At 35.8% G+C, this 12,168-nt stretch overlaps 1 protein-coding gene across 2 annotated transcripts in view; it reads left to right on the top strand.

The window, feature by feature from the left end:
• The first annotated feature begins 622 nt into the window (after window positions 1-622).
• Window positions 623-12,168, top strand: part of LOC148952479 (serine/threonine-protein kinase RIO3) — a 149,504-nt gene continuing 137,958 nt past the window's right edge. The window contains exons 1-3 of one of the 2 annotated variants that reach the window (XM_089088969.1): window positions 623-666; window positions 8,565-8,667; window positions 11,594-11,778. In XM_089088969.1, coding sequence (XP_088945095.1) covers window position 666; window positions 8,565-8,667; window positions 11,594-11,778 — 289 coding nt within the window. In that variant the 5' untranslated portion in view covers window positions 623-665. Of the gene's footprint in view, window positions 737-8,564; window positions 8,668-11,593; window positions 11,779-12,168 lie in introns of both variants that reach the window. The other variant, XM_089088970.1, reaches the window with a different exon arrangement.

Genomic DNA, 12,168 nt, shown 5'->3' with positions numbered 1-12,168 from the left:
TTACCATTTTGGTCTTTTTACCCTTGGATTTTACCAGGCTTCATTAGGAGGCCTTTTGTGAGTAGTTCTGCTCTGATTAAAGGGAATCCCAATATCCTGATGATAATAAAAGTATTTTTGAAATTTCAAAGCAGTGATCAACGTTTACTATTTTTACTTGACAGAATTATATCCATTTATAATACATTAATCAAAGATTTCCTTCAGTTTGTGTGGTTTCTAATTTATTCATCTTTTATCTGATTTTGGAAATTTTTATTTATCTAGAAATGCCATAGATGGGTCAGATGAATCTATATTTAGCCTCGAGTAAGAACTATGTTGGTCCTATTACCCTTGGATTTTTACCAGGCCTCATTAGGAAAAAGGGGATTTGACAGAACTACTACACAAAATTCTGGTGAAAGGGAATCCCAATATCCTTATGATAATAAAAACTGTTTATGGAGTTTCAAAATGGTGAACAACAATTACTATTATTACTCCAAAACTATGTTCGGACGTCCACGGAAATTAAGTTTTTCTGTCCAATCGAAAAGGCTACTTCGTCAACTATGCAACTACGTCAACTGTCAACTGTGTAATATGAGGACATAAGCAATTTTAGAAGAAACAAATTATTCTTGCATTAGTCAACAGCCGAATAGAAATAGGCGTAAATAGACAGTAATAAATGTTTGCTACTTGATTTTCCAGAAAATTCTGGTGGGGAACTAAGGATTACTTTATAAAAAAGGTAAAATTCTACTTTAGCTTCTTGGCTATCTTGGAAAGGGGTTAGGTTAGGAGAATGAAACTTTCAGGGATGGGTCTACAGGCTGAAGTATGTCCCAGGAAGGTATTTTGAAGTACCCATATCCACTCCTCCTTATAGAAGGTCCTAACCTTTAAAAATCTGTGTGTTATAACAGTGAACCTTGCAAAATAGACCTTCTGCTTAAATGAAGTACAATAAAAGGTATAAATTTAGAGTTGGTACTGTTGACAAGGAGACATGTTAAGAAAACAATTCCTACTTTAAAATATGTATAATGATCCTAGTTAACATATCATCCAAGGGGAGAACCTTTATCATCAAGTCTTACCTCTTTTTTCCTTCTTTTTCCACCTTAAAAAAAAATTTCAATTTAAATACAATGCATAAATCTTTTGAAATTGCCACTATAATAAATTGGGTCAATATATACCAAATGATATTATTGAGTTAGGACTAAAGTGAAAACACCATTCAATGCCTTTTTTTATGCTGATTACGAATATAATAGGCCTAAGCATTTCTATTGGAAATGAATTTTAGCCCCTCCCCCCTATATATTCCAATTCAGGGTTAGGTTAGGTAGCCTATAGCCTATATAGGGGGGGGGGCTGATATTTGTTTCTGATAGAAATGCTTATTATAGGCTATTTGTAATCAGCATAAAAAAAGGCATCAAATGGTGTATTCACTTTATTTGAAACTCAATAATATGATTTGGTATATATTGACCATAAATTTGTTTTTATAGACAGTGTTCATTCTGGCTGAGGTCCCGGCCAAGTTCCCAGTCAAGTCTGTTGATTTTGAATGGAAATTAGGTTAGGTTGTATTAGGCCTAATATTTTATATTTTTGCCACTGCTCATTAAAAAAAAGGAAAAAAATGACTGGGATGAATGGACACTATCTATAGAACAACTTATTTGGTGATTCATAGCAGCAATTTCAAAATATTTATGCATTTTGTCAGCATGGAGGTTTATTGTAATTTTTTTCTTTTAAGCTGGAAAAAGAAGGATTTTTAGAGAAAAGACTTGATGATAAAGGTTCTCCTCTTGGATAATATGCTAACTAGGATCATTATACATATTTTAAAGTAAGAATTGTTTGCTTAACATGTCTCCTTGTCAATAGTACCAATTCTAAATTTATACCATTTTGTTTTGTCAAAATTTCAATAGATATGGACCTGTCATGTAGCCTATGCAAATTTCAGGACCCTTTAGAGAGAGAAGGAGTGGAGGTAGGTACTTCAAAATACCTTCCCAGGACATTCTTTAGCCTGTAGATCCATCCTGGAAATTTCCATTTTCCTAACCTAACCCCTGTCCAATAGGCTATAGCCAAAAGTAGCTAAAGTAGAATTTTACTAAAATATAGCTAGACCTCCATTTTATCCAAGTTTTTGAGAACTTCCAGTTGCAAAGTGCCTGTTCAACTAGGCTAGGCATAGTCTAGAGCAGTGGTCAGCAAAGTGTGGCTCCAGAGCTGCATGTAGCACTTTGACACCTTAAGTGCAGGTCTAGGCTAGCACAAATTTCCACAGAAGGTACAATAACATTTTCATTAAAAAAAAATTGGTAAGGAAAAAATTGTATTTTATTTTGATAGATTAATTTCTTCTATAGATTACAAACATGTAGATTTTTTGTTTAAGTTAGAAGATTTAAAGAACAAAGCAACTATTTTGAAAATAATTAAAGATTTACCATTGTCTTTCAAAACCATTAAACATAGAACAATTAAAATCTGTTTGAAAATAAACACACAACATAGCCTATCAAAGATCTGAAATTAGTTTCAGCTTTATCAATAGCTGCTGACAATCTTGTGACATAAATGATACAGGACAAGTTTCATTTTTTTATAAGATTTATGTGTCATCCAGGCCCTAAAAATAACATTAAAGATTATTACCACTTGAAAGTCAAACCCATGAAAAGATATCACAAGTGCTGTAATTGAGGGTATAGATAAGCATCATATTCCCCTTGATAAAATTGTGTTGATTTCAACAGATGAACCAAAAGTATGACCAGCATAAGAAAAGTTTGTTGCTATTTTGAAAGAAAAAATTAATCGTTAGATACTTGTTTATCATTATATCCTTCATAAAGAAATGCTTTGTGCACAAACATTTCATGAAGAAACTTGTAAATTTATGGAATTAGTTATTATCATTATCAGCTCCATTTTAGCTGAAGCTCTTAATCATCACCAATTCAAAAAATTCTTATTTGAAATTGAGAGTGAGTATGCTGAACTGGAGATCAAGTATGTCATAGTAGATGTTACATCTCATCTAAATCAGCTTAATTGTAAACTACAAGGCCAAGAAAACTAAATTTTTGACATCAGAAGAACCAATAACATTAAAAAAATCCATTTTTGCTCAGGATTTGAAAGGGAAACATTGTTTTGCTATCCAAGCCTGCTGAAGCATTGCCAAGAAAATAATTCCTCTATTGGTAAACACCATTTTAAAACAATAATTTCCAATATTAGGGAAGAATTTCTCAGCAGATTTCAGGAATTAGAAAACAGCAGAGCAGCTGTAGTATTTGTCAAAAATTCTCTTAATGCTACAATAACCAGATTGAAATTTTCTTCTTTTGAAATTGACATTGTTAGCTTTGAAATACAGTTGCTAGAGTAAAAAAACAAGGAGATATGGCACTCTAAATTTCACCCTAAATTTTCTGTGGCACTCTAAATTTGAATGTATTTGTGTTGAATTGGAAATATTAGTTAAGAAAAAATGAGATCTTAGTTCACAACACAAATGGCCTGCTTTGAATAATCTGGAGTGGAAGACATGAGCAGTTTCCCTTTTTGGTTCTGCATGTATATGCTTTTTCAAGTATGAAAATTATCAAGAATAAACTGAGAAATCATCTGATTGATGAGAACTTGGAATCATGCCAAAAATTAAAAACAACAACATACAAACCTGACAGACTCAAACTTTACAAGATAATGCATGCATATTATTGGCATTATTAAATATAAGGCTGACTGAATCTGTTGATTTTGAATTGAAGTTATCAAGTATTTTGCAGTAGGTTGTATATGGTTGCATCAAGACATGGCTAATTGTAGACAGAGAAAAGCCAAGACAGATAGTTCAAGTAATAGAGAGGCAAATGTTTAAATGGCTGGGGCTGCACAGGTAAATGGCAGGAGTATGCATGAGTTATCAAGTATTTTGCAGTAGGTTGTATATGGTTGCATCAAGTATGAAATTAGTTAGTACTTATTTAGTGCAAAACAAGTTCACTAAACAAGCAGATTTGGCTCCTAATTCCTTAAAAATTATTATAATGTTAATGTTTAGCTCTTAGGCTAATAAGTTGGTTGACTACTGGTCTAGGGTTAGACCATCCATTTCTAGTACATTAATCAAAGAGTACCTTCAATTTGTGTGTTTTCAAATTTATGTTTTCTTTTATCTGATATTGGAAATTTTGATTTATCTAGAAATGCTGTAGATGGGTCAGATGTACCTATATTTAGCCACAAGTAAGAATTTTGTTGATTGTATTACCCTTCAATTTTTCCAGGTCTTGTTAGGAGGAAGGTATGGTGTTTTGCAGCATAGTTTGTATGATGGTATCAATGCAAAATTGAGGCTATTGAGAAGTAAACACCATACAATTCCAATAAAAAAATCCCAAGATTCTGAATTATATCTGCCATAAAAGTCCTTCACTGTACTTTGACCCCTAACTACCCTAGTGTACAAATATATTGCTCAAATTATATTTTTTTTTGTTTTTTTTCCACTCTTTGTTATGTAATTCATTGCTAAGAATGATTGCAGTGTATAGTCTTTTTTTTAAATATCAAGCACATGTGTAATTATTTTCAATTGTTTTGCCATGCTGTCTTGAGTGTAACTCTATGTTTGTGCATGTGTGTTTTGCTTTTGTGATAATTCACAGCAATAGTGATTTTGGAGAATAACAAATTTATTTACGAAATTTCTTATGAAAGCAGGGGAAACACAGAAATGCTTGAGATGGTGAAAACAGTCTGTGGGGACTGTCTTCTGAAAAGAAATTAGGAAGGTGGGGTAAAAACTTACTTTTTGAAATCTAGGGGGAGGGGCAATTTTGTGCTTTTCCATTTTTTTAGAATGAAAAGACCAAAAATATATATCCTCCTGAGACCTGGTGTCCACATCTGTGGACACCCCCATAAAATATTTTTTGTGCAAAGGCCTCGCCATCTAGCAAAGGTTTTGTTGTTTCAACGTGTTTTTTGGACCTGAAATACCATCTGTGATTTTTTTCAGAAAGTTTCTGCCACTTGTAGTGGTGTTTTAACAATCTAGAAAAGGCTAAAATAAGGAGATGAAAAAAAAGCAAAGGTAAGAAAAAAGAAAAAAAAGAAAGTGATGGGAACGAGTTCTGAGAAAAATCAGGTGTACTCTCTTGATTGTAGACAGTGCTTAGATAGTTTTAAAGCAGTTAGTTTGATAAGTGCCATCTTTTGGAACTTGGAAAACCTCCATGTCCATGCCTGTAGCCAGGCAGTTCCAATCAAGTAAAAAGCTAGGGTTGATTCTTTGTAGTTCAAATATCAATTCTAATGGGGATAGCAGAGGTCACTGATTGTTTTATTTACTAAATTGACAACAACCTAGCCACCACTCACCCATAAGAAATTGCCACCCCCATATAGTGTCCCCACCCAGCCCCATCCTGTCTCCCATACCCTTTTCTACCTTACGTTATAAAAAACTTTTATTCCCTTTTTTACAAATAAAATCAACCAAAATCACAACCCGTAAGTCTGCTAAAAATTAAACTATTTTGTATATATTATTTTTTCATTGTTGAATATTTGGTTATTTTATTTGTTACCCTTTTTATCTTTTTATATTATGACCTTTAAAATATTTTATAGTTATGACCTGTATTTGTATTTTCTGACTGTTACCTGTTGTGTTTTTGTTACAGTGGTAACTATGTGTTGTTATTGTATTTTTTTTTGTACTAAGAAATACAAATTTGGTCCACTAGGGTTAGTGACAGTTCTTTTGCCAATCACTATCTATCTATCTACCAATTAGTTTCAAGCTTACTGAACCTGTTCCTTTATGTAGTTTCCCTTGATGATGCCCTTGGAATGCTCAATAAGAGCAACCTGGACCTCTCTGATTTAGATGATGATGAGGAATGGATAAAAGACCACTCTTTGTCGTCTTCAGACTCTGATGGTGAACCAGCTGTTGCAGCCATTCTGTCATCAAGCAGTTATGCTGTTCTTCCAGATGTTGAAAGTGAAGAATCTGATGATAACATACCCTTAGCAACCCATGCCAAACGCTTGAAGGCTGACAAAGTAGCAGCAACCTTGTCCTGGAGGAAGTCTTGGCGGTTTGATAATCATCATGGCCCAGACGTGGGCCCTGCTCATTTCCAGGACCACAATGACTGGAGTACAGAACAACTCTTTTTGCAATATTACCCAGAGAGCTTCTTCAAATGTACAGCTTTTTGCATGAACTACAACTATCAGTTGGCCCACCACAAAAGCTTGAATGTAACTCCAGACAAGCTGAAAATTTTTGTTGGCATTGTCATCCTGATGGGGAACCTCAAGTTTCCTTGGATCTGCATGTGCTGGTCTGGGAAGTTTAGGGTGATATTGCAAAAAATGAGTCGAGACAGATTCTTCACAACCCGGTTGAATCTGAAGTTCATTGTTGATTCAGAAATCTCAGAAGAAGTAAAAACCAAAATAGACTTTTGAAGGTGCAGCCAGTCCTTGACAACTTCAGGAATATCTGTCTCCAGCTGCCGTTTGACAGGAACTGTTCAATTGACGAACAGATGATACCCTTCCAGGGTATATCGATTCTCAAGCAATATGTCCCCAACAAGCACAATCCGGTTGGATTAAAGAATTTTGTCCTCGCCAGCTCCATAGGGCTGATACTTGACTTCCAAATCAACCAGGGAGCCACTACCCTGGGGGAGCAGCTGGTAGCACATGGCTTGTCAGCTGGGATCATACTGCGCTTGTTTGAGACCCTACCAGTAGGTACATACCTCTATTTTGACCAATTCTTCTCGTCTGTTAAGCTCCTTGACATGCTGGCTGAAAGAAAAATAAATGAGACCAGAACTATCATGAAGAACCATTTGGGTGCCAACAGCCCAATGCTTTTTACCAAAACAGAAATGAAAAGAAAGGGCAGATGGACCTCTGTCATGTCTGTGCGCTCAGATAGAAAAGTAGCCATGACCCAGTGGTATGATAACAAAGTGGTTCTCCTGTCTTCAAACTGCAAAGGTATAGAAGAGGAGACAGAGGTCAAATGGTATGACAAGCGCCAGGGGTCTTACATGCAGGTCAAATATCCATGAGTAGTCTCCAACTACAACACCTACATGGGTGGGGTTGACCTTGTGGACCGCATGGTCAGCTATTACCAGTTTGAGACATGTACTAAAAAATGGACTATGCGTCTGTTTCATCATTTTGTGGATGCTGCACTAGCCAATGCATTTTATGAGCTTAAGGGCCATGGCCCAGAAGTTTCTGGTGACCTCAAACAGCTCATTGACCTCTGTTTCAACGTGGCCAAGTTTTTGCTCAATTCTGGAAGCTTGGAGTAATGAGGTCAAGAAAATAGCAACAAAGAACTCTTGGGTGAAACTCAACACCATGTTTTGAGTGTGAAAAAGAGGCCAATCCCTCCACCATATGCCAGAGCTGTACTACATCTATCAGAATTTTGGGACTTGACAAATACAGCCTGGTGCAGAAGGCATGGATGCTGCAAAAGGTCCAGATGGATGTGCTTGCAGTGTAAACTCATTCTCTGCTTGACACAAGACAACAACTGCTTCAAGAAATTTCATGAAGAGTAATGTTTTGTTTTCAAAATTTTGACAAATCTCTTTTAATAGATGAAACAGATTTTTACTATACTCTTAGCTCGATAGGGACCCAATGTCCACACCTGTGGACATCCTACAGAGGAAGGGGGGGGGGTCAACTTTTTTTAGTTGATCAATGGTCAAATTGATTTTTATTTTTTTTAAGTCAACTACAAATAAATGAATAAAATCAGAAAAGTATTTCTATGGTCAGGTCTCAGGAGGATATAGAAAATCTACAGGAGGGGGTGAGGGATAAAATCTTGATAGATAGTTGCCCTCCCATCAATACAGCTGGCCAGTAAGCTTCCCAATCCTCATGAGTATCCCTTTGAAAACCAATGCCTTTCATAATTATTGACCAGGTTGACCCAGAGGGGCGGACAAAGAAAACCAATCAAAATAAATCTGTTTGTCAAATTACACTGTCCCCTTGATTATCAAGGCAGTTTATTCAAATTATCAGTTCTCCCCTAGGAAGAGGGAGAGATTTCTCAGGAAGGGGTTAAAAATACAAAAATGTTTATATTTAGCCCACGGTTTTTCTTGTGGAGAAAGGGAAGAGAGATTGGAGTAATCTCTAGAGATCAGGAAGTCGACCTGGTATTAAGTTCCACCCAAGGCATAGGTTCAGAGCATTTTCTATGGATATACTGAAATTAGAGAACATCTTTGGACCAATATTAGATAGAATACCCCTCTTCCCTTGTTTCCAGGTTAATTGTAGTTGTTCCTTATGGAACTTAATGAGTAGCCAACTAGAAGAGACTTTATCAAAATATCTTTTTAGAGCTGGAGTAGGTTTGGTAGAAGAGTTTAGGCCAAGTTAAATTTTATTAATTAAATTAATTCATCATGATTTAGTTTACTGTTGAAATCTTGGAGCATTATTATTATTAATTTACTTTTTTATTTCAGTGAGTACTGACAAAATGAGCCCATGGGGTAAACCAATTCCACAAACATCATCAAATTTAGAAGAGGTAATGTCAGAGCAACTTGCAAGTCATCTACAAGAAAGGTATGTTTTGTATTTATTAGAATTATAATAATTTGGATTTCCTTCTAATTTTTATATGTAATATCAGAGGCAATGCTCTAGTCTTGTGCTAGAGCCATGTGCCTTCAGTGTAGTATGAATTTGTGCTGTGTTTATATCTCTTTGATAAAATATTATAAGCTGAAACTCAGATATCTTAGGCAACACTATAGTGTTATAGAAAAGACTAAAAGCTTCAATGTTTTATTATTATTTACTTATTAATTTTTTCCTTAGAGGCGCTTCATATGAAAAGGGTGGTTGTATAAACTTCAGGGGGGAATCACTCAATTGCAAATTTGAAGTTCTAATGCCCTTTTTAAGAATCAAAAGTGATTGGAGGGCAAATAGCCCCCTCATGCCTTCTTTTCCCCAAATGCTTCCAATAAAAATTTTGAGATAGCCATTTTGGTCAAAATAATATAAAGATCAGATAACAATAGCTGCAGGGTTGACATAGCCCCCAAGAGCCTGTGGTCAAATGTTGTAATTTATTCCTCAGAGGCATATTTTTGTGGGTTGGAAATTGGAAGTTCTAGTGTCCTTTTAAAGAGTCAAAAGTGATTGGAGTGCAACTAGCCCCTCATGTCCTCTTTCCCTCAAATTGGAAGTTCTGGTGCCATTTTTAAGAGTAAAAAGGGATTGGACGGGCCACTAGCCTACCCCACTTCCTATGCCCAATTTCTTTCAATTGTATCCAATCCAAATTTTGAGATGTCCAATTTGTTCCAAATAGTCTAAAGATCAGGTAACAATAACTGTGGGATCAACAGAACCCCCCAGAGCCAGGGACAAGTGTTATAAGTTGTGATTGGGGGTGTGTAATTTTTTTTTTTTTTTATAGAAGGAATGGTCATATAAACTTTATAGGGGGCTCATTCGATTGGAAATTAAAAGTTCTAGTTCCTTTTTTAAGAGTCAAAAGTGATTGGAAGACAACTAGCCCTCCCCTTGCACCCTCTTTCTCCCATATGTATCTGATCAAAATTTTGAGATACTGTAGCCATTTTGTTCAAAATAGTCCAAAGATCATATATCAATGTCTCCAGGGTTGAGAAAAACCCACAGAGCCCAGGCGCAAGGGTTGTAAGTTATGGCCCGGGATATATAGGGTTGTTATGGAAGGGGTGGTGTATATAGACTTTGGAGGAGGCTCAATTGATTGGAAATTGAATGTTCTTGTTACCTTCTTAAGGATTGAAAGGGATTAGAGGGTAACCAGCCCCAAATGTATCCAATCAAAATTTTGAATGAGTCTAAAAGTCAAATAACTATAACTCAGGGTCTGACAATTTTGCCCCAGAACAAGGGCTGTAACTTAGGCAAGTTGCCCATTGTTAACAATTGTTGTTTTTGTGGAAAAGGTGGTTGTATTAACTTTGTAGGGGGCTCATTTGATTGGAAATTGAAAGTTCTAGTTATTATTTTAGGAGTCATAAGTCACCCAAGGGCTACCACCCCCACCCCACTCACCTTCTTCAAATTTTGAGATAGACCTGGGGGAATTGAAAGTTCTAGTTCCCCTTTTAAGATTCAAAAGTGATTGGAGGGCAGCTATCCCCCCCACGCCCTTTTTCCCCAAATGTATCTAATCAAAATTTTGAGATAGCCATTTCATTCAAAATAGTCTAAGTATCCTACAACGATGCCTCCGGGGTTGACTCAGCCCCTCCCCCTCAGAGCCTAGGGCAAGGGTTGTAAGTTATGCCTAGGGGGCACATAAGGTTTTGAGGGAAATGGTGGTTGTATAAACTTTGGAGCAGGATCATTTTATTGGCAATTGAAATTATTAAGAGTCAAAAGGATTGGAGGACAACTAACCCCATCTCCACGCCTTCTTTTCTCCAAATGCATCTGATAGAAATTTTAAGATGGCCAATTTGTTCAAAATGGCCCAAAGTTCATGTAACACTAGCACCATGGTTGAAAAAAAACCCCAGGGCCAAGGATTGTAAGTTATGGCCTGGGAGAACCACTGAACTTTGGAGAAGGCTGATTTGGTTAAAAGTTGAATGTTCTAGTTCTATTTCTAATAGTTCCTATTGTTATGAAAGTTCTATTTCCTTTGTTGGATGTATCTTTTCCTAGAGCTAAATATAAATACATTGTAAGAAATATATTCAACAGTACAAAGAAAAAGTTTTAATTGGAAATTTTGAAACATCCCGGTTTCTTGTTACCCTATTACGTCCAGTTTTTTTTTTAAGTAAACCTGTTGAATGTTGTCAAAAGGTTTTCAGATCAATCTTGTTAATCTCAACCACCCTGGGATGTTTTGATTTTTGCCATTTAGTTTTTTGTGAAGAAAATATGCTCTTGGTGAAGGAGTTATTCCTTATTAAAGGCGTGAGTGCTGGTGCTATAGTGGAGTTTTGGAGTACATCCAGTGATGAAATGTCAGCCAAGATGGACAGATACAACTAGATATAGAATATGATAAAGAACTGATATCCTGATTTTGCTAAAACCCTTGGACCTACAGGGTAATAGCCCCAAATCTATTGGCGGTTCTGGGCCTAAGCAGGAGAGAGGGGCAGCTGCCCCTCAGTTTTTCTGACACCTGAGTTTAAATTCCTTTTATTTTTTATTTCTACACTCCGGTGGTATATCTTGCCCCCCCCCCCCAGATTATGAGCCCTAGAACCGCTAGTCCCCAAACCCTAGAAACAGGGTTATAGTAGTTATGGTATGTGGTAATACCTTGAACTAACAGATAAATGCTAATTTAAGAGCTAAATTTAGCTGTCCAAAGAGAAGCAGTTTAGACCTGTTTTTTAAAGATCCCATTATCTCATTACCTGTTACTCTGGGGATTTTCGAAGTAAACCAGTTGAGTATGTATCAAACATATTCAAATCCATGTTGTTAATGTTAGCTCTCTTGGGATGTTTTAATTTTTAACTTCTAGTGAAGAAAAGGCTCTCTTTGGTGAAGGAGGTGCTCCATATGATGAGGTAAATGATGATCCTTTAGCGGAATTTTTAGATACATCTAGTGACGAAATGCTAGCTAAGATGTTGCAGATACAGCTAGATGTAGAATATGATAAAGAACTGGAACTTCAGCAACTGAAGAAAAATGGGAATGCAAAAGGTAGCTTTAATTATTTGGTATTGCTAACGGAATTATTATTACTAGTATTTTTTTTGTACCATGGCAGTTGTTTTGTAATTGGATATAAAATTAATGAAAATTGATTAAAAAAACAAAGTTTTTTGACGAAAGTGAAGAGTTAAGTTGAAACTTAAAACAAACGAATATCACTGTTTCGATGTTTATGCAATATACTTTTGAAAAACTGTTTCAAACTTGCTCGTGATGTCTCCTGTATTTGTAGAATTCTGAAGAACTGGTACTTCACTGAAAACAAAGCTTTCGTGAGTTATTCAGAGAGTTAAAATAGTGTCGATAATTCTATTGATTTCCTTGTCAAAGACTATTGCGAGCTGTATAAATTATTATATAATTTTTTGTAGGTCACTT

The sequence above is a fragment of the Artemia sp. Qi Xiang Cuo genome, chromosome 5 (genome assembly GCF_049724085.1).
Source record: "Artemia sp. Qi Xiang Cuo chromosome 5, ASM4972408v1, whole genome shotgun sequence".
NCBI classification, from domain to species: domain Eukaryota; kingdom Metazoa; phylum Arthropoda; class Branchiopoda; order Anostraca; family Artemiidae; genus Artemia; species Artemia sp. Qi Xiang Cuo.
This window is presented reverse-complemented; position numbering and strand designations above follow the sequence as displayed.